This window comes from Danio rerio, chromosome 2, assembly GCF_049306965.1.
Source record: "Danio rerio strain Tuebingen ecotype United States chromosome 2, GRCz12tu, whole genome shotgun sequence".
Taxonomy (NCBI): Eukaryota; Metazoa; Chordata; class Actinopteri; order Cypriniformes; family Danionidae; genus Danio; species Danio rerio.
The window spans coordinates 34,806,780-34,831,160 of record NC_133177.1 but is presented as its reverse complement, the minus strand read 5'-3'; the positions used below and the strand labels follow the sequence as shown (position 1 = coordinate 34,831,160).

Here is a 24,381-nt window from a genome sequence, read left to right as displayed (position 1 = left end):
AGTGATGTTGAAAAGGTTTCAGTGTTGTTTCAGACTTCAAAAACATATTTTACGTTCCTCATAACGAAAGAAAGAAAGAAAGAAAGAAAGACGTTCAGGTTTAAAAACAATGTGAGGGTGAAATAAACATGCATTTAAAATATCACAAATAGGAAAATAGAAATGCTGGAAAATTATATTTTGTTCAGTAGTATTATAGACTTTATCTGTGGGCTATATCAAAAGATTTGGCTCTGGAACACGGCTGATTGTAACCAGTAGCAAAAAATATATCATTTATATAAATTCATATTGTATAATGTAATTACATTTGCAAGTGTGAAAGCCTTCTTCTTCAACAAAACAGAGGATAATTTTGCTTGATAAAGATACGATTTGGTCACACTTTATTTTTTTTTGAGTATGTCTTTAAATATGCATAATTAATTGTAATTAATACAGTAGGTACATGGAACATATGTAAAAAGGACACCTTAAAAAAAGTGTTATCAAAGATTTTTCCATGTAAGGACTTTCAAAGGAGATCAGGGTTGTTTTTGGACTTCCACATTTAAAAAAAAATCCTTTAAAATGCCTTTTGTTTTGTACAGAGAGACATACAAGTTTGAAAGAAATAATATATATCACTGGACGAAATTGGAAAAATCTAATATTGTGATATGTTATTTTTCTGCAAAAAATATTAGATAGATAGTTGAATAGCTCTATTTGATGGTTTTCTGGGGTATCCAGTACAGTATTCAGGTACAGCAATTGAATTATCACAAACCAAAAAAAAAAGCTTCTCTTTGTCTCATTTCTATCTGCCAGTGTGGTAAGAATAAATAATCTTATTTTCACTTTGAAATGTAGATTTTTGGACTAGAAACAAGACAAAAAATTATTAGTAAATTTTTGTTGTTGTTGCAAACATTGTATAAATTCCATATAAATGCAGTGATTCTGTTGTTCCTGGTCAACAATAGTCCAGACTTAACATTGCATACAGTATATATATATATATATATATATATATATATATATATATATATATATATATATATATATATATATATATATATATATACATATATATATGAAGTCAGAATGATTAGCCACCCCTTTGAATTTTTTTTCTTTTTTAAATATTTCCCAAATATTGTTTAATAGAGAAAGAAAATTGAAATTTTCACAGTGTGTCTGATAGTATTTTCTCTTGTGGAGGAAGTCTTATTTGCAGTTATAAATTTTTTAAATTCAAAGATATTTAAAACACAATTGAAGTCAGAATTATTAGCCCCTCTGTATTTCCCCCAATTTCTGTTAAATGGAGATAAGGTTTATTCAACACATTTCTAAACATAATAGTTTTAATAACTCATATCTAATAACTGATTTATTTTATCTTTGCCATGATGACAGTAAATAATATTTTACTAGATAGTAAGACACTAGTACACTAGTATTTAGCTTAAAGTGACATTTTAAGACTTAACTAGGTTAATTAGGTTATCTAGGCATGCTAGGGTAATTAGGCAAATTATTGTATAACAATGGTTTGTTCTGTAGACTATCGAAAAAATGTATCGCTAAAGGGGACTAATAATGACCTTAAAAAGTTTTTTGAACAATTAAAAACTGCTTTTATTCTAGTCGAAATAAAAAACAAATAAGACTTTCTCCATTAAAAATATTATTGTAAATACTGTGAAAAATCCCTTGTTATGTTAAACATCATTGGGGAAATATTAAAAATAAAAAAAAAATTAAAAGGGGGGCTAATAATTCTGACTTCAACTGTATATGTATTGGTTGCACTAGATCTTTAAAATAAAGTACACTATCAGGAAGAGAGATCTTAATCAATAATAGACGCTCAGGAAAAAAAATGTACTACAAATAATCGGAGAGTGTTAATCATTATATTTGGCTCTGGATCGTGGCTGATTGTAACCAATAATAAGCATTGTTCAACTTTCTTCATAAAGAATGTTCTGAAAATAATGCAATAATTCTCTGTTTGCTCATTTATCAATGAATATTTGCTTGTTCTTTAATGAAGACTGAAACTATGTTTGATGTGTTTGTTTTAAGAACCTGGGAAGGACAGTGTTGTGACACCAAAGCTTTCAGGATATCTGAATAAGGCAAATGAGAAGCCGGCGGCATTGTGCCAGGCCAAAGACATGTTTCCTGACCTGGTGTCATTCAAATGGGAAAAGAAAAGCAGTAGTGGTGGCTGGACCGAAGTATCAAATGACCAGATTGTGGAGCACAGCCACAATGAAGACCCAGTTACAAGTATGGTGATATTAAACACACCCGAAGACAACATCTACAGATGCACTGTTACTCATGAAGGAAGCAAAGACCCCCAACAAATTGAAATAAAAAAGAAAGGTAATTTGAAGAAAGTCTTGTGTGCCACATTCAAAGCTGACACGCTCAAGACAGAAAGAGTTCCCTTTATACAACTATTATTACTTTTTATTATAAATGACAACCCACTAAATCAAAGAATTAATAAATTAGTTAAAAACGAGGACTAAAAATCTTGTTTCATTCTATAAACATCTGATAACATTTCTAATATAAGTGTTAAAAGATACAGCGCTCAGAAAATATAAGTACACTCCAGACAAATCTCTCATTTAGATTAATATTTTCTATATGAAGCTTTACAATATTATATTTGTGCATATATATTAGATTAGTCAGTACTGAAGCAAATCTGTAGCTAATCTAAAATAATAATTCATGCTAACAATCCAAAATTTGTACACCTAAATGTATATACTTGGGGAAAATATGATATTTAATAATTAAAAAGAGCAAAAATCAAGAGAAACAAAAAAAGTATAAATTTTTTCCAATATTTTGCATGAATGTAAATGTATTATTATTTTTATGATGTTTGATGTCTAAAATATTGTTTTAATAAATATATTGGTTTCTTAAATCTGTTTTGTTCAAATGCACTATATTCACTGAGAAATGGATAAAACTATTAATTTTCAAAATGGGGTGTACTCATTTATGCTGAACACTGTATATACGATTCATGCGAGGAAAATATTTTTTTTGCTAGTAGCAGCGGTTGCCGCTTTCACTTTAATAGTTCTTTGAACAGATAACTAATGAGCCTTTGAGCTGAAGTTGAAGTTGTCTGCGTGATGATCCTTTCATTATCACACATGGCATGTTTTTCACCTGCTTTCTTTAGCGTTCAGTTTTTTTTTTTTTTCATTTATGGTTGAATTATCATCTTTTACAATAACATTATTTATATAGTTTATATTTAATATAATATCGCCTATATTTCATAGGCGATTAACTTCCCATATATGTATAGTTAACTGGTGATCTGGGAGCTTTAGCCTGGACAAACTACTGTGCATACTTTAAGATAAATGACAATAATTCTTTATAAAATATATATTTTTTTAAAGAAAGGTTTTGTTAAATACAAAGGGCAGTTTGTCTTTTTTAATTTAAGTGGCAACACTTCACAATAAGGTTCATTATTTAATGCATTTACTAACATGAACTAATTATGAACAACACTTGTACAGCATTTCTTAACCATAATTGAACATTTACTAATGCATTAATAACATCCAAGTACATGCTTGTTAACATTAGTTAATGCACCATGAACTAACAATGAACTACTGTATTTTCATTAACTAACGTTAACTAACATGAACAAATACAGTAGTAAATGTATTGTTCATTGTTTGTTCATCTTAGTAAATGCATTAATTAACATTAACTAATGAACCTTATTGTAAAGTGTGTACACACACACACACACACACACACAGGATATAAATGCAGGGCCTGATATTAACCTAAATAAAAAAACATATTATTTTATTAACTTTTTTGATCCACTGCAAATATTGAAGTGTTTTGTGTGTGTGTCCATATGGAATTTGTTATCCCTTTTCAAGTGTTTCCCAAGGGATGTTTAACAGACCAAGAAAATGTTCACAGTATTTACTATAATATTTGTTGTGTTCTGGATTAAGTCTTGTTTCTATTAGTTTGACTGGAATAAAAGCAGGTTTACAATCTTTAAAAATTATTTTAACGTGAATAGAGGGCTAATAATTTTGACTTCAAATGCATGTGAATTTTTATTCCTTAAGAAAACTGACATTTAATGGAGAGGATATTTCAACCCATTTTTAAACATAATCGTTTTAACAAACTATTTTGTCTTTACTTTGTCTTTAGCATCACAACAGCATTTAATATTTGTATGAGTTAATTTGTAAGACACTAATATTACATTTAAAGTGTAATTTTAAGGTTTAACTGGGTCAATATAGGTTAATTAGCCAAGATAGGTCAATTAGGCAAGTCAGTTTGTTTTATAGACAACTGTAAAAACATAAGATAGCTATTAATTTTGACCTTGAATATTAAACTATTTTTTTTTATTCCAGCCAAACTAAAAGAAATAAGACATTCTTTAATACACTAGAAAATACTGTGAAATATCCTCGCTCTTATAAAGAGCACAATACAAATATTTGATAAAGAATTCAAATTTTACAGGAATATAACTATAAAATCTAATAAATATAAAATATATAGAAAAGGATTAAACATTTTTGTGACTTTATTGCTATATTTTAGATGAAAAGCCGTCTGTAATTAAACCCAGTGGTGGTCCTGACCCAACATGCCCACCAAGCACTGAGACCCCGATATCACAAGAATCAGGTAAATAAATCATTTCTAGCTTTCACAACCAAATTTCAGGCAAACTTTTAAATGACGCATTGCATAATATATCAGTTTTAATCAGAGTAAATTTAGTCATTTAACCTATTAGAGTCTGTGCTGAACTTCACTTAGCAGATCCAAGCACACAGTATCTCAATGGAGCGTAAAAGTAATGAACGAATTTGTTTTGCATATGTTTTATATATAACTTAAAATATGTATGTTGATCAGCCTATCTTCCTATGATTATCAGTATGACTATTCCTAACGCAATGCTTTTTTTTAAATTAAAGCGTTCATTTGTTTATTACAGCCAACCCGGAGAAGAAACAGAGTCTGCAGCTGTTTGTGTACGGCTACGCTGTCATGCTCATGAAGAACGTGCTGTATTTTATAGTAGTCTTCATCGTTCTGTTAAAGAGAAAAGCTGGAAAGAAAGAGGAGCGCTCTTAAAAACTTCAGCTTAGTTCATTTACTGAATGCTTTAAATAAACATCAAGCAAATGAATTCATGAGTTTATCAGATAAAGTATGTTCAGCTGATTTTTATAGCTTGGTTGCCTCTGCTTAATTGCTTTCGATGTTCTGCTCTGTGCAACTTTTGCATCTACTAAAATGAAGATATCTGGTTTTAAAAAGTACAATTTTATATATTAAAATTATGTATATTATATATTTTATATAAAATAATATAATATATTTTAATTATATTGTACAATTTTATAATTTTTTAAAAGTCCACATTTTACAGATGTTTTTTTTTTCTCATTTTTTATGCTTTATATGAATTTTTTTACTTTTAATAAAATCTGACAAAACATGTTTTGTTCATTAAAATGTGCTTCTTTGTGCAACTTTCTTTTTATTTTGGTCTCTTTAAAAATGCATTTTATTTTATAATCTATAAAAAAGTATGTGATTTACTGCTTTCACCCTTTTTTATGTTTGTAAGTAATTTTTTTACATTTGGCCAAATTTGACAAAACCTGCTTTGATCATTAAAGCATATTTTAAGATTTTTATTTTTGAAATCCAATAATAAAAAAAAAAACATTATTTATCAAAAATTTATTTTGTTTTACTTTGTAATGGATTTGTGGAAATCTTTGAACATTAAATAAAATCTGACAAATCATGTTTTGTTCACTAAATAAAAGTAAAGGATTTAAATATAGATTAATTGTTATAAATACACTTCATGAAAATTATGAATATGCAATAATGAAATTGTTCATTAAACTCTAAGAAATTCTAATAAACTATAACAGAGTTACAATATTTGGAAATTTACAGTATATAACTTAACAAACAAAATTACCAATAATGTTTATACACACACAAATGTGCAATCTAAAAACAATATTCATATTAAATCATAAAATATAAGTGACATTCCAAAGACCTATTTTTAAAAAAATGTCTTCAACTTAGAAACTCTATGTCCTCACCTCATCTCAAAATCATTCATTAGATATTACTAACATTTTCTCATTAGAGGCAGCAATCATAGGACACTGTTACGATAAATGTTCATGTTCCTATTTGTACGTATTGTTTGTTTCTGGCTCTAACAAATCCTCAGAATCAAAACTAAGGTGATGAAATATCTCTAGAAGACCGGAATGAGGCATGTAAAAAAGCGCAGATGCAAACAATCAACAGTAGCCTGAAACTCGTACAGTACAAATGGCTAATGCGAATAAACAGTTAGAGTCAGAATTATTAGACCCCCTTTGATTTTTTTTTTTTTTTTTAATATTTCGCAAATGATGTCTGATAATATTTTTTCTTCTGGAGAAAGTCTTATATATTTTATTTCAGCTAGAATAAAAGCAGTTTTTAATTTTTTTATAAACATTTTAAGGTCAAAATTATTAGCCCCTTTAAGCTATTTTTTTCCCGTTAGTCTACAGAACAAACCATGGTTATACAATAACTTGCCTAATATATATACACATACATACATACATACATACATACATACATACATATATATATATATATATATATATATATATATATATATATATATATATATATATATATATATATATATATATATATATATATATATATATATAACTAATATATATATATATATATATAACGTTGAAGTCAGAATTATTAGACCCCTATTTATTTTTATTTTTCCCCCCCAATTTCTGTTTAACAGAGAGCAGATTTTTTTTCAACAAATTTCTGCACATAATAGTTTTAATAACTCATTTCTAATAACTGATTTGCTTTATCTTTGCCATGATGACAGTAAATAATATTTTACTAGATATATTTCAAGACACTTCTATACAGCTTAAAGTGACATTTAAATGCTTAACTAGGTTAATTAAGTTAACTAGGCAGGTTAGGGTGATTAGGCAAGTTATTGTATAACGATGGTTTGTTCTGTAGACTATTGAATAGCAAAATAACTTAAAGGGGCTAATAATTGCTTTTATTCTAGCCAAAATGAAACACATTAGACTTTCTCCATAGGAAAAAATATTCTCAGACATACTGTGAAAATTTCCTTGCTCTGTTAAATACCATTTGGGAAATATTAAAAAAAGAAAAAACAATTCAAAGGGGGGCTACTAAATTTTGACTTCAATCACACTTGAAGTCAGAATTATTAAACCGCTTGTTTATTTTTCCTCAATTCCTGTTTAACGGAGAGAAGATTTTTTTCAACACATTTCTAATCATAATAGTTTTAATAACTCATTTCTAATAACTGATTTATTTTATCTTTGTCATGATGACAGTAAATAATATTTGACTAGATATTTTTCAAGACACTTCTATACAGCTTAAAGTGACATTTAAAGGCTTACCTAGGTTAATTAGGTTAACTAGGCAGGTTAGGGTAATTAGGCAAGTTATTGTATCACGATGGTTTGTTCTGTAGATTATCGAGGAAAAAATATAGCTTAAAGGGGCTAATAACTTTGATTCTAAAATGGTGTTAAAAAAATTCAAAACTGCTTTTATTCTAGCCGAAATAAAACAAAATAAGACTTTCTGCAGAAGAAAAAATATTATCAGACATACTGTGATAATTTCCTTGCTCTGTTAAACATATTTTGGAAAAATCAAAATAAATAAATAAATAAAAATAGAAGGGGGCGAATAATTCTGACTTTCACATTTATTTATATATGTGAAATGTAATTATATTCATAACTATATTTAATTAGGTGAAAAAATTATGTTAAATTCTACTATAATAATAACCTTCAGTAAAATTATGCTTGCTAAAAACGACATAAAATCTAAGAATACTTTTGCTTTAGCTCTAAAATAGCTTTTCTCAACTTAATGCATAAATAAAGTTGAAAGATGAAAAGCTCTGCTGTGAATGTGCAAAGATGACGCCTGAAAGTGCTGCGGTAGGAAAATGTGGTTGTGTACGAGCACACCACAGGCGGAGCAGCTTACTGGAAAAAAAAACAAGCAGCAGTTTCACCACAGCTCGATTGACTGATAGTTCATTAACTGTTTGTCTTCTTAATCTCAGCTGTTATTTGAGGTTAAACCATCCGTGAGAGAGCAAACTGACTCTGGGCAGGGGTTTCCGCTCCCCCTCACTAACACACGGCACAAACCCATGCAAAAAGACACGCTTTTATTTTAAAAAAAAAGATTTTAATACATAACCAAAAAGAAGGACACAATCAGCAATTATCCTCCATACTTGAGGCGTTGTGATCTAATTATTTCAAGAAAATTCTGGCTGCAGCACATTTGGAAAGAAATGAGTTGCTGCTTTCAATTTTTAAGTCAAATCAAATTAACTTTACAAGTCATTACAAGCATACTTACATCAAACTGACTTCAAAAATATCAATTAAATTATTTATAAGCCATGACAATGTTTTTTTTTTACTTTATTTTATTGACGTTCACCAAAAAATAAAAATGTCATCATCATTTACCACATTTACATTAAAAAAACCTAAATATTCAGAAAAATGTTAGAAAAAGGCAGCCACTAACTAATTTTGATTAGTTTTGTGTGAACTATCCCTTTAAAAATGATTATTTTTTTAAGTTATACAAGATCTCACTTGATGCTTTAACTCGGGTTACTGTAATGCAAGTTGAAAAGACTTGTAAAGTCTTTAAATTAAAAATGAAAGCAACTATTTTTAATGCATTAGAAATCCTAGTTTTTTTTTGCAATGCAGATTCAGAAGCCCTTATTCAGTAAACTTGGCACATGTAAACGCAACCAGAAGTATAATTATGTATTTTGCACAGGGATGCTTACTGAAGAGAGGCAAAAGGCAAATATAAAAATGTATTACATATCCATGCATCATTACAAGCCATATATATTCTTCATTTAATAAACTTATTTCATGCAAGTGAACCGAGCATCTGTTGTCTTTCTGTTTGCTTCAAATATTTAACTTGTAGAAAAAAAGCATTAAAAAAAGAGAACCACAAAATCCTCATAGACATTTGAGTGGCAGTGCAGACCTGAGACTATACTGCTATTCACATTTAGGTCCTTTCCAGTGATGCATGTGAGATCCATGTGTTAATCTGCGGCTTTACTGTATATATACATAAGTAAGACAGCAGTTATGTTTCATAGAAGCAGTTGAAGAGTGTCAAGCAAAATGTTGTGTTCAACACTGATATCTTTTGCCAAACAAGTTCAAAACACACATTAAAATCCTTCATTTTTCAAGCGATACTGCATAAACAGAGCAGACATTTGTTTAGTGGGGACTATTAAAAGGGATAGTTCACCAAAAAATGAAAATTCCATAATCATCAACTCATCATGAATTGTTTCAAACATGCTTGAGTTTCTTCCGTTGAACACAGAGGAAGATATATTGAAGAATGATGCCATTGGCTTTCATAGTATTTTTTTGGTTCCTGCTATGGATGTCCATGGCTGCTTTTCTTCAGAAACAAAACAAAACTTGAGATTGAATAAATGAAAAGGAAATTTTCATTTTTGGTGAACAACCCATTCAAAGCTAAAGTTCACCTAAAATTGAACTTTAGGCCATTATGTATTACAAAAGTTCCAAATCTGTATTCACTGTTGAACATGGAAGAAGATGTGATGTTGTTGTTGACGGTAGCTATTGACTTCCATGTTATTTTTTTTCCTATAACAGTTTTTAATTGACAATTATTGAAAATATCTAAAAGAACATCAAAACAGAATTGAAACTTAACTTTGGGTAAATGTATAATGTTCGTTTTTTGAGGAGAACTATTGACAAACATATATAAAAAAGATTGCACTATGATCTTTTGTGTTCATGTAGACACGGATAAATAAAACTGCTGTTGATGGCGATGGTGTATGTAAGGCAGAGTAACTGTCTAGTTCTGGTCAAACAAACACACACGCACAAACCCTTTTTAAGACACACAGTTTGGAAGAGGCCAGAGGTCGCTGTTTAACCCTTAGCACCTGATGAAAGAAAACATATTAAGATATTTTAAATGATTTATTAGTTACTTAACATTGCATAAAAGAACTATTTAAATGTTGTTGTAAAAACCTGCTAGACGATGGGCTTCTCAAGATCATGCTTATCATTAAGATCTTCATCTGAGTCTGCGGAAGCAAAATATCATGTTTAGTACGTCTTGCACCGATGTAGGCCAACACAAATATGTTTACAAACAGTCAAAAAAAGGGTGATAAACTTATTAAACATTTGAATATTTTAAATGTTTGTAATATATACAATGATCAGCCTATAAAGTAGACCCCTCACAAATCTATCTTTTAAATTCATATTTTAATAGGAAGCTATACAATTTTATATCTGTGCATATACATTAGATTAGTCAGTGCTGAAGCCAAATCTGGAGCTTATCTAACAAAATACCTTAGGATAATGGGACAAAAAACTAGTACACCAAAATTTATTTTATAGAAAAATATTAAATACAAATTTAACAAAGAAGAAAAATCATGCAAAAAAAAATTTAAGATTTAGTTGAAATTTTGCAGGTTGTAATTTATTTTTGCTATATTTTGCTTACATTTAATTGAATTATCTTTCAATTTCTAAACATGTTTGGTGACTAAAATATTATTTAATAAATATATCTGTTTAATAAATCTGTTTTGTTTAGATTCACCAAAATCCATTGCCTATATTCACTTAGAAATGGATAAAAATATTCATTTTCAGAATGGGGTGCACTCAATTATGCTAAGCACTGTAGTTTTATTTCTTAGTACATGTAATTTTGGTGCCTTTTTTAGACATATTTTTCTAACACATTTGATTTTTTTAATTTTGTGAGATATTTAAAGACATCTGTGGTCATTAACAATAAATGAATAACAAATTAAAGGGACATAATGTCAAAAAGAGTTTACTTCCTCCTCATGAACTGGATGTTAATGATTCAATTATCATCAAGTGTAAAACTACTTGTAAAACTTAGGCCACCCAAACATCTGGAAACTTAAGGTGCGTCCATTATCAAAATTACCACGAATGTGACATTCAGACTAGAATAATGCATTTACATCCTTGCACAAAAATGTTTTTACAGCTTGGAAACTTCTTTAAATAACTGCTGCACATTTATTTAAGCCATTGACCTAAAATGTATACGTATGCGTTCCTTTAGATCATTAACAGCTCTGAGTAAAATATCAAGTGTTGTCATATTAAAATTAGTAAGATAGTAATTATGTGTCTTTAATCCACCTGTAGCAAGCATTTATGCTTTTCTTGCTAAATGAACAAGTTTTAATAGTTTTAATGTTGAAAATAATTGTGCTGCTACAAAAGATGTTTGATATTTTATAAATAGTAAAGTCCTTCCTATTAAATTAGAATTATTTTATATATTTTTTCCAATTTCTGTTTAACAGAGACACATTTCAAGAAATTTGTAAACATAATATTTTTAATAGTTAATTTCTTAAAATTCTTTAATTTTTTCCCCTTTTTTTTATTTAAATAGTCAAAAAAATTATATATAAAATTATATAAAATATAAATATAAGTTAGCAAATATAAACATAGTGCTTTAACATTGTGTATATATATACAAAGACAAAAAAAATGAAGTTGACATCAGTACAATACAAGCAAAACCTGACAGCATCAGCATTGTTTTGTCCATTTACAATTGCATTTGGTTTGGAAGTAATTTATGAATTGACGCCACATGGTAGTGAATTTGATGAACCATTTAAATTAAGTCTTATTTTTTTCCAGACTAAGGAAATGCAACACATCATTGGCCCACTGTTTTTAAGAAGGGAGAAATTATTGTTTCCAATTGATTGAAATCAAGCGTCTTGCCAAAAGAAAAGTAAAGGCAATGCAGTTTAATTCACTTTTTAACAAATGATTATTTTCAGAAACAATACCAGAGGCAGCAATTAAGGGATTTGCACAAACATCTTTGCTAAATATTCTGGAGTAAAATAAAAAAATATTTGACCGAAATGCAGATAATCTGGGACATAGCCAAAACATATGTGCTAATGTTATTAGCTAATTTCTAAGAAACTATTTATTTTATTTTTGCCTTGATGACAGTGCATGATATTTTATTAGACCTTTTCAGGATACTAGTATTCAGCTTAAAGGGACATTTAAAGTCTTAACTAGGTTAGTCGTTGTATGACAATGGTTTGTTCTGTAGACAACCAAAAAGAAAATATTGAAGGGGGCTAATAATATTGATATGAATTTTTTTTAATTAAAAACTGCTTTTATTTTAGCCAAAAAAAACAAATAAAACTTTCTCCAGAACAAACAATATTATAGGAAATACTGTGAAAAATTCTTTACTCCGTTAAATATTACCTTGAAAAAGAAAAATATTGCGAATATATAGAATTTACATAATACACTCACATAATAATGTACATTTAGTTAATTTACGTTTTTATGTTGTCAAAATGCTAAATAATAAATCAATGGTATTTTATTTTATTTGACCAATTTATGTAATTTATTAAACAAAATTTCAATGAAAGAGATTGGCAAATTTCATTGGCAAATTCATTTAAAAATTCAGTAATATAATTGATTCTACTAAAAACACTTCACTCTGTATCTTTTGAGCCAATTATTTCACTCCACAAAGTTGTAAAACAATGATTAACTGTAAGATGGTAACGCTTGAATTATTTTTGCAAGCCACTTAATAATAATATATCTGCAATATCTCTAAACAGGTTTTTCCCTGAATATCTCTAGCGCTCACCGCAGTGCACCTGAGCTCTAACAGTGATATTTCCTGGAAAATACATGTCCGTTGAAAAACCATCATGAGAACATTAAAGCTATTGACAACAAGAGCCATCTGTTTAAACAAATAAAAAAAACTAGACAGACAGTAAGTCACTTACCGGCTAAAGATTCTGGAGGAGAGTAAAACAGGCCCTCAGAAAGGGGTCCCGGCGGTAAAAGAGGTTCATGTTCCAGCCGATTCTGCACTGAAAGATACCCTGCATCACAAAACAAACATGTTAGCTTAAAGAGACAGTTCACTGAAAAATGAAAATTTACTCATTATTTACTCTCACTCAAGTGATTCCAAACATTTATGAATTTCTTTATTCTGTTGAACACAAAAAAAGATATTTTACAGAAAGCTGAAAGTAATGACTTCAGTATAGGAAAACCAAATACTATGGATGACAACGGTTACAGGTTTTCAGCTTTCTCAAAATATCTTCTTTTGATGTTCAACAGAATAAAGAAACTGAAACAGGTTTGGAAAAAGTAAAGGGTGAATAAATGATAACAGAATTTTCAGCTTTGGGTGAATTATCCAGTTAACATGATTCAAATGGCATAATGTAAAATTTGATATAATTAGCATTAGTTACAATGTGCATTAACTTTTACTCAATATTAGTGTGAATAAATTCATCTGATTCTCACTGATTTCATCACCGGCCTCCTGAGGAAGGACTTTAAAGTCCAGCAGCCACGTTTCAATCCACGCCAGAATGAAGGAGATGATGGGTAACAAATACCCAAACGCCCCCTGAGAGAGCAGCTGGACAACACAAAGACATTAGAGGATAAATGCCTAATAAATTAAGCTCAAATTTTTTAAATTACAAAAAAAAGGTGTTGAATGAGAAACATACCTTTGACACAACTACTTTCACTATTAAGAAACCAGTGGTGATTGCTGTAGTTATCTGTAACAAAGAAAGGTTTGATCGAGCCATTGTTTAAGTCATAAACTTTTGTGTATCAATTGAAGATTGTGTCATATTTTGGCAATACTTTAAAATAATGGTCCATTAGTTAATTTTAGTTAATGTATTTACTAACATGAACAAACAATTAGTAATACATCTATTATGGTATGTATTCAACTTTTGTTAATGTTAGTTATTGTTATTTAAGTTAAATAACTTTAGTTCATGTTAGTTTATATTAACTCATAGTGCAATAACAAGCACAACTTTAAATATTAAGTGTTACCCATAATTTTATATAGCTAATTTAATACCTCATTCACTGGAACATGTATTTACCAGCATCAGTCAAGATCATAACTGCCAACAATCCATTCATTTTAAGGATTTTAGCACTTTAAATTACATTTTTCTTTATGCTAACATAACACCAAGGTACAAATTGTGGCTTTAATGCTTTTCAATGGAATGTGTTTATCTTAATTGTAACTACTTGTAGGCTACTTAGCTTAAAATCTATTTTTGAAAAGGTAATAGAAATTCAATACTAAAATTTCTCTAAATATAGACCTTTTCGTCAAAATGTAGGATGTTCGCAATAACACAGCTAAAATGTTTACAAAACTAAACAAAAATGAATAAGGATGAAGAAGAGTTGATGAGTAAAGCATCAGCGCCCTCTGGTGGATGAAGGAGGATTATAAATAAATAAAAGTCGCCTACCGCAATGGCCCACCAGTGACGCAGCTTACAGACCGCATACGCCAGAATCAGGGCTGCAAAGCGGAACACAGCCAATAGCTGAGGAGAAAAAACATTCAGACAGTCACATTGATGCGGGCTTGTAGCAAGAAAATACCCACAAATTCAAAGAGGCTCAAAATGGCCCAGCACAATGAAACTGAATTGTTTCATGGTTGTCATAGTTAAAATGAAACATGAAAACTAATAAAAAAGTATACTTTCCAGGCATTACACTTGTTGCATATGCGTGTTGTTTTAGTAGAGAGCAATACACAATCAATTTATATTAGAATTTATATTACGCTTATGAATGCAATGACCAATCATAGGCATTAAAATAAGTCACGGTTAAAAATGCGTTTGGATGCACAATCACTGACTGAATCCTGCCCAGTTAATTAATCAAACACGAAGTGCAGATACAACATAATTAATAAATTCATGTTGATTTATGATTGAATGCTTGATGGGTGCTAGACTTCGGGCATGGACTCAATTTGTCTGTGTAGCAATTACGATGAGCCATTATTACAGTAGTTCTATATCAATTGCAATAATTAAAAATAATAATTCCTGTGATAATATTGTGGCCTTACATATAGAGGCTCTATAATTCTTTCCTATAATAGAGCTCTAATTTATATATGGTTTAATTAAATGTTTTTTTAGAATTATTGATAAATGTTTAGAGTGTTCTGATTGCTTTAAGAAAATAGTTAAGTACTTCAGATAAAATACCCCTCAATAAATAGTTTATCCTGAAACTTTTCTTTTCCAAACATTTCCAAAATTATAGCAAACATCCGTCATGAAAACTAGTGACGTTATCCTGAAAACCAAAGTAGCTAATATAAAGAATGCAGAATAACAAATGCCGCCTTGAAGGCTGTAAGACACTGTGAACTTTTGTTCGGCAATGTACAAAACACAGATACACATGCTATCTGACTTTCAGGACTGGTTAGTCGACATTTCATAAAATACTTGTTGCATTAAAACTTTAACAGTTAAACAATGCTGACGAGTAACACTTTCAAAACGACATTAAGGTGCATTAGTGTAAATCTAGACTAGGCCACACTGGAACTTAGAGGGCAAAGTCTACAGGATTAATTCCCAAATACCAACCTGTCTTAAAACATAAATGTCTGTTTTTTTCTTTCAACAAGAACCACATTGTCTTGTAATGAAACCTTCACCACACCAAGCCAAAAACTCTCACATGGAAAATGTTCAAAGAGGTTTTATCACATGCTTGAGTGCACAAAGACAACTGGATTTATGCATCAAGGAAACAAACCACTTTATTAGCATGTGACTGCAGATAAGAGGCTACAGAGACAATAATGTCATCATTATGTCATCGCCTTTTTCTTTAGTGCATTACAAAAGAAGATATTTTGGAAATTGTCCACACAATAAAACTCAGTAGGTTTCACTGTTGTTTTGCATTTAAATGGCTTTTTCAAAGGTCATACAGGTTTGATGAGGCCATTAATGATAAGTGAAAAGAGTCTTCATTGAAAAGGGAACTGTGGGATAGACTGGGCTAATAGTTTCACCACATGAGTTTTTATTTTTCTTACCTTTAAGCGCTGGTGATTTCCATGCAATAGCATATAAACTGAGTATAATATAAAGAGCTAGCATTGTTTGTTTGAGTACTCATATCTTTAGATTGCAGATTTACAGATCTCTTTGTAGACAAAAAGCTTTAAAATAATGATTGGAAGTACTTAAAGAAGATTTAATTAAAATCTAAATAATTGAATAGCACAGGTTCACAAATGTAACAGCCACACAAATTTAACAGCTACGACATTAATAATGTGGGGAAATATACTTTATAAATTATTATTTATGCATACACTGTAATTTATTTTTTATTTAGAACTTCTTATTTTGAATCCTATTTTATATGATTTAATTACAGTTTTTCTCAGTGGCTTTGGTGCATTTCTCACAACACTATTTACGTTTGCACAACAGTTAATGCATTTCTCAAAACAATTAGTCATTTGTGCACATCCTAGTAGCAGTTTCTCATTCCTTCAAACAAACTCACCCCGCTCTTCAGTACGCGACATACCTATAGCTTATAGTTGATAGCTGATACCTATAGTCAGTGTCTTGTACTCAGATACCTCACTCAATGCAGTGATGTCTAACTTTACTGTAGTTTTCAAGTGGCTGTGCAAACAGTATAGAGTTCTGTCTTGAGCATTTTCAGAAAGTGTCACCAAAATCTGACTTTTTGCATTGAAAAAAATCTACAGAGTAAACTGTCATGATGAAAACATGACAAAACCATTTGACTATCTTGTTCAAAAACAATGGTGTCAGGACTTTTCATTTTGATGACACTGACACTTTCATTGACATCAGTACTTGCTTTTGAGGAATAAACTATCCATTTTGAGCAAGTGACGCGCTTTAGCAGGTTATCAGCTAGGTTTTGCAGTTTGTACTAATTGTTTTGACAAATACATTAACTGTTATGCAAAAATGCACTAGTGTTGTGAGAGACGCACCAAAGCGAATGAGAAAAACTGTAAATATTAACTTTCATTAATATTATTGGCTTGGGAAACTGAAATGAATAATAAGATAGTTAGTTGGGCAGTACTTACAAATATGTCAAAAAAAGACTTGTGGTAATCATACTTCAACACCTCTTGCTCCAGCTGCTGCTGTATACCTCCATTGACCTGAATGAAACAAAAAATGAAAAAATTATTTAAGGTCAAAGATGAGACACTTCATTTTGTGCACATATGAAAGCATATTCAATGCAATACATTTTCTATTTTAATGTTTCAAATAACTTGAATGAGAAACAATGTAGGGAACATTAAGTGTACAGAATTTATCAAATACATTTATGTCAAATAATTACCATCTGTACCCAGTGCCCATCTGTACTTATTAGACTATATAAGGTTCAAGTGCTAACCTAAATTGCATTATAAATTGATTGATTCAAAACGTCTTGCTGACCAAAACATTATAGTTTGAGCACAATGAATTATATAAAAATTACAATGAATTAGTGTTTTAGAGCTGCACTGTCATACTTCATTAGAGTCTTTTATTATGTCATCAAATGACAGATGTTCTAAATTTGACAGAAAATATGTTTTGATAAATAAACTACTGTTGAACTCAATAAAGTTCTAGTGGGTGTCAGTCTATGACTGATATCTCAGACTTTGGTAACGCTTTAGTTTAAGTCACAATGACATCTATTAACTACTGGCTTATTACCTGGCTATTATTGCAATATTAATAGTTTTATGGTAGTTATAAAGTATGACTTATCCTACATCTCTAATCTAAAAATCTATAAACCCAGCTACTACCTTGCTAACTATTAGCAAGCAGCAAATTAGCAGTTTATTGAGCTAAAAGTCCAAATTAACGGTTTGTTAGTAGCATGAATTATGACTTGAGACTGTGTTACCATAACTTAAAATAAAAAGTAGTGCAACTAAATTAATATTAGTGTGTTTTTCTTCACATTAATAATAATATACAATTATATTCAAGTTTATTTGTATAGCGCTTTTAACAATAACTATTGTGTCAAAGCAGCTTTACAAAAGGTGCACATTATTGCGTTACAATTAAATTCAGAAAAGGTAAGGTTATTAGCTGCCATAATCTTATTATTTAAATAACATTAACTAATTAACTAGCAACTAATAGCTTTTTAACACTTAAAATTATTTATTTTTTATTTACTGCCACATCAGCAACTTATGGCTATTTCATAGCAAATTATATATACATAAAAATATTACATGATTAAAAACAAATTTGTATTACAGTAAAAAGTTACTTAGACAAATAAATAGGATAAAAATAAATGACTAAAACTTTCACAAAAATAGATTCAAAGTTAAATATGTTTTTTTTTCAGTTGAATTTTTTATAAATAATTTAAGATACTTCCTAGAGGTACCTTTTTAAAAATGTCCATCAAAGTACTCTCCTTAAGAAAATTTTGTCTAATGGCATTCAAACTTTCATATTCCAATAAAGTATGTTTCATAGTAAGAGCAGCTTGGCAGTAATTACATTTGGGTGGTGCTTCGTTATTCAGTATATACAATGAGTCAACCTAGAATGTCAAATTCGACATCTGGCACAGACAGTTTGTTCATGCCTGGCCTCAAAATAATAATTTGCCAAGTGTCTTTTATTTGTTTTCGTGTTAATTTCGTGTAATTTATTATTTATGCAGTTGTCACATTCCCTTTGCCATGTTTCGTTTATATACAAATTAATTACATTTCTGGGCCTCAGGAGGAATTAAACATTCTGACACTTTCAAGGAGATACACTTAAAGTTTTATATATATATATATATATATATATATATATATATATATATATATATATATATATATATATATATATATATATATATACACATACACATACACATACATACATATAACCTGTAGTTATATAGCATATAGGTGTATATTGTATGCGTGTAATATCATCAAATGAAAATGCGATGCCCCAACATACATTGAGCTCAATAATCCACAGCAAGGTGACGAACAATAGGTCAAAGGTCACGAATAAGCAAAAGGTTCTTCGGACATCAGAGATGCCCTTCTTCTCTCCTGCTTCATAGGACTCGACGCGAGCAGAAATGGGAGTGGAGTTAATGTTGCCCAAACCCCCTAAATTGGCCCTGGAGCCCACACTGCTGCTGCACTGGCTGTCCATTACTCCAGTCACTCCATTCACACTCACTCTTCTGGAGACTCACGCTCTGAGGTCATGCCTAGTCCTGAAACGACAAAGAGAAAGTGGAGTCATTTCACACACGGTTCAAAGGTTTATGGTTATCGCTGTTAGATAGGCCTTTGCGATCTCTTTGAATAAACAAAACCACCAAATATCATAAAGGGTGTGTTCAGACATGCAGTTTGGTTCTCTTGGATCATTTGGAAAAGAAATTATACATTATGTGTTGGTTAGTTTAGCTTTGACGCGGAGCAAGTCCAGAGTTATAGATGTGACATTTGCAGTAAAATCTCAAAACATAAATTCACAGAGAAAGTTTATGTTAACATTAAAACATCGGTTTATATAACCACAGAGTTATGGGATCAGAAAAATATCAATCAGTAAACATGTTTTATATTTTAAATGTGGAGAGTTACTGAAGTTTGTCCTGCGCGCTTGCGGTTTTTTTTAGTTACTTCTTTGGTTTGATGCGTTAATCTGATCGTTACTATTATTCAAAAGAAGGTAATGATTCGCACTCAATTGCTTCATACTGTTTTTATTTTTACTTTTTCTTACATTTTACGGGTGATAACAGACAAACAGACGTTTCGGCACAAAGCCTTCCACACTGAGGAAGCTGGGCTGAAACGACACGTGCATGTGATGGCATTTGTATCAGGTGACAGCTTGTGACATCATCATGTATGTTACTATTTCTGGATTGTTTTGATGTGTCTGGTCTAACTTTGTTCATATTCCGGATAAGCCACACTAAACTTAAATTTGAAAATGGATCGGGCTCAGTCTTGTTTGATTTGCTCAAGGATCAACCATCAGCATTCACACTGACACCAGAGATGTTTTAAAGGCAAAATATTTAAGATTTTTGTCATTAATATATATATATATATATATATATATATATATATATATATATATATATATATATATAAACTCTAGAACAGTGTCTATATTTTATTGACATGCACTTACATTATGCCAAGTGCTTTGAAAAATGATCACAGAGAAATAAGGCTTTTTAACTAGTGCTAAGGACTGTGTCTTCTTATATCGTCATACTATCGGCTTGTAAATTCGTGACGTATGGATTACTGTTTCCGGATCCAAGCAGCTACTCATCTGAATTTGAGACATCATATACCCTTGATTTCCAGATTGGTTTAATAGAAAACAGGGAAACATCAAATATTCTTTAATAAGTTGTGCGTTTTATTAGACTGCACAGAGCAGCTGCAGCATTATAAAATTTACCATGTAAATATTTACTTTTTGGGATGAACTACTTCTTTAATACCAATTATAGTGTAACAAGACAATCATGGTCTAGAATTCAAAACTTTCAACAAGGGATCTGAATTTAATACATATAAAAAATAATAATAAAAAAAACAGAACTACTATTACAAGATTAGCAATCAAGTTTCTGCTGTAGTTGCAGCCATCATTCCACAGGATTCCAACTTTTTAAAACGATCTCATTTAACCACAGAATTACGTGTGAAAATTTTTAAATTCCCATTATTCTACTGAGACAGTTTCATCAATCAGAGAACTGAAACCAAGCAAATTACACCAAAAGGACACTTAACTTCCATTCACAAAATTATCAACTCAAACTCTCTGTGCTCCCAAACTGTTTGTGTATGTGTGTGTGTGTGTGTGTGTGTGTGTGTGTGTGTGTGTGTGTGTGTGTGTGTGTGTGTGAGTGTGTGTGAGTGTGTGTGAGTGTGTGTGAGTGTGTGTGTGTGTGTGTGTGTGTAAACAGCGTTGACTATATAAACTTGCGCTGCACGATTTTGAAAAAACAAATATTGTAATAATTTGTTTTTCTGCAATATAATTTTGCGATATATTATAAATACAATTTCCCCAAATCAATTTAACATCTCTATTTGGAAAAAAAAATCATAACTTTTGATTGATTAGAATAATATTGTACGACAGTGTATATGCATAACATACGAAACAATGTATAAACAGATATAAAAAAATAAATGAAATAAACAGAGCTTTATTGGTTTTCCTGAGGAGTCGTACAGCAATAAGACAAAGAACTTAAAGAAACAAATGTAAACAATGTTGCATGGTCTTTATTGTGTGAATAATTATATATAAATAATCTTTGTTAAAGCTACAAACATCTACATTTCTTGTGCTTTTAAACTCTTGCTTAATTGTCACAGATCTAAAAAAAAACAAAAAATCAAACACATTTTGGATAAACTATGCAATGACAAAGTATTGTACCAGGTTAATTATAATCCAGACTGGACATTGCACATGCTGCCATGTAACTATTGCGAACGTGTACATTACAATATCAATGCTGAAACAATATATCATGAAGCCCTAATATAAAACAACTAACGTCTTTAAACCAATCCTTTCAGATTTAGCCAGATTTCCTCTCACACAATTTAAACTCAGATCATTATTTTGTATCCACATACAGTGCTCAGCATATATAAGTACACCCCACACAAATCTCTCTTTTAAATTCTTATTTTTAAAAGGAAGCTATAAAATATTATATTTGTGTATATACATTAGATTAGTCGGAACTGAAGCCAAATCTGGAGCTTATCTAACAAAATTACTTAGAATAACGATTCAAAAACTAGTACACACAAATGTTTACATTATGCAAAAATATTAAATACAAATTTAAAACAGAAAATATTAAGAGAAGCAATAAAATTGAAAATTTTTGTTAAAATTTTGTAGGTTGTATTTTATTGCAACATTTTTCTTGGTTACTAAAACATTATTTTAATAACTATATCTGTTTAATAAATCTGTTTTGTTTGAATGTACCATAATACATTGCCTATATTCACTGAGAAATAGATAAAAATAATTATTTTCAAAATGGGGTGTACTCAATTATGCAGAGTACTGTAACTTATTGGCAATGTACAATGTAAACGTGTTTATCTCCGATTTGAAATATCATGAAAATACAAAGCCCTCTCTCTCTAAATATTTTAAAGGGGAATCCTGCAGTAACGTTAATCTGCTACCATTTAAATTCAGTCACAACACAAAGGACATTTGTGCAACATAAGTGAATGGTATCAAGCTTCAGTAACTGGGCATGAAAATGTAGTCCATCGAGTCTTATCAGGATGATCACTGGGAAGCACTGAGTTCATGAGAACAGTATCTGTCTGTCAGGTTAGTTGAAAAGGTTCCTCTTATTGATGTCATTTACCGAAATACAGCCCAGGAATTTTCGTGACTTCATGAGCCACACTTTTTGCATATGACAAAATATGCCTGACCAAAACAAAACCACGCAGGGATTTTCTTCTGGCAAATATTGTTAACGTGGTTTATATTGTTCTGAACTAACTCATGATGTTTACATGATAATTGGTTATGCGTTATCTATAAATCTAGATCACAAAAAGGCCTAGTTCTTTTTCTTACAATAGAAATTATACGAAGCGACCAATTAAAATGAATCAAGAGTTCAAGTTTTGTAGTTCGTTTATGTTTTGCAGTAACGTTATTTATTTATTAGGTTCTGCAGAATCATTATGAAAACCTGCAAGCTATAAGGCTAACTAGCATGACAATAACACGAAAGCCAGGGCAAATTTATCAAAGTGTAACATTATTACGAATCACACATTTACAACGTGCTAACTACAACAATGAAAGGCTAAATGAAAAAGGTAAACTCACAATCTCTCTTGAAAACAATTTATCCGGTTACATCGGGTCATACAGCATAATTCCCCGTCTCGTTAGCACTGATTTATCAAACAATTGTCAGATCATCTTGTCGTGTCGCTTACCTTGATGTGTAATCTTATAAAAGTGTGCGTTTTGTTACAGCCAACCGACAAAATCAGCAAACATCTGTATCGTTACAAATTCCGCACCATCTGACCAGTTTCGCTTCAGTCTGACAGGAACTGGTGATGTTTTGGAAGAGGGAATTGTGGGATATGTAGTGAAACACGGAACTGCGACAGGTCTACAGTACCTACCCTATGTTCCAGTACTACAAATCTAGTAAACAAACAATATGATTTATGATAATATACAAAGTTTTCCTTTGTGAAAATGAACAATGTTTTTTTTATAATAAAATAAAATATAAACAGATTTTTTAGCCTAGGCTACTAAATAACCACCTTTTTATTACAAATACCCCTGTTAAACTTAGGTTAGAAGCCTATATGGCATTTTTGTAGTGATTTGTAGCTTTATTTAGTCTAAAGCTCTTTATTAATTTACAAAGACAATAAAATCAATTGACATTTGCAAACAAATGATGCTACAGCCTCTATCAGAGCAATCTTTTTTTGAGTCATATTTTAACTCGCAGAGATCAGATTATTTTAGTCAAAGTGTGAGGTCAGTTCTCAAGTTTACATGTGTCTTAGTAGAATTACCAGTGTTCAAACCTTTTGTTTTCATTCTAAATATATGATAAACACACATATGTAATCTTGGACCACAAAACCAGTATTGCATGGGGTTGTGGGAATAGCCAAAGATACACTGTTTGAGTCAAAATTAGTGATCAACTGTGATTGTAAAAAGATTGTTCAAATGAACATATTGGACAAATTTCCTTGTAATATATATATAACTTTTAATGTTGACAATTTGAAAGGCAATTTTCATTTTTGAACCCTCAGATTCCAGATATTAGTTGTATCTCAGCCAGTAATATCCTTAACAAACCATTTAGCATAGCTTAATTATTCAGCTTTTTAATTTCAGGTTTTGTGGACTAGCGCCACATATGTATATATCAATAATATCTATAGGAAATTTGGATAATGTTGGTACTTGCCACACAGATGACAGAATTCAATGTTTTTTCTGCTATGCTATGGGAAATGTCTATTGTTCTGTTTACCAATGCTTGTCAATATATATATATATATATATATATATATATATATATATATATATATATATATATATATATATATTTTTTTTTTTTTTTTTTTTTTTTTTTTTTTGTAAGTGTA

General features: G+C 30.2%; 1 protein-coding gene and 1 gene segment (V, D, J or C); one reads left to right on the top strand and one right to left on the bottom strand.

Moving 5' to 3' along the window:
* trgv2 (T cell receptor gamma variable 2) overlaps positions 1-5,296 on the top strand; it is a 29,802-nt gene extending 24,506 nt beyond the window's left edge. Inside the window, 3 exon segments of the V gene segment in view lie at positions 2,074-2,379; positions 4,624-4,710; positions 5,027-5,296. Coding sequence covers positions 2,074-2,379; positions 4,624-4,710; positions 5,027-5,166 — 533 coding nt within the window.
* Positions 5,297-8,584: 3,288 nt separating this feature from the next.
* Positions 8,585-23,282, bottom strand: stard3nl (STARD3 N-terminal like). The gene is given in 9 exon segments (NM_001002320.1): positions 8,585-10,150; positions 10,242-10,297; positions 13,073-13,171; positions 13,611-13,728; positions 13,823-13,876; positions 14,603-14,680; positions 17,254-17,331; positions 19,160-19,427; positions 23,191-23,282. Coding segments are annotated over 7 exon segments (684 nt in total). The 5' UTR covers positions 19,364-19,427; positions 23,191-23,282; the 3' UTR covers positions 8,585-10,150; positions 10,242-10,244.
* Positions 23,283-24,381: the final 1,099 nt, after the last annotated feature.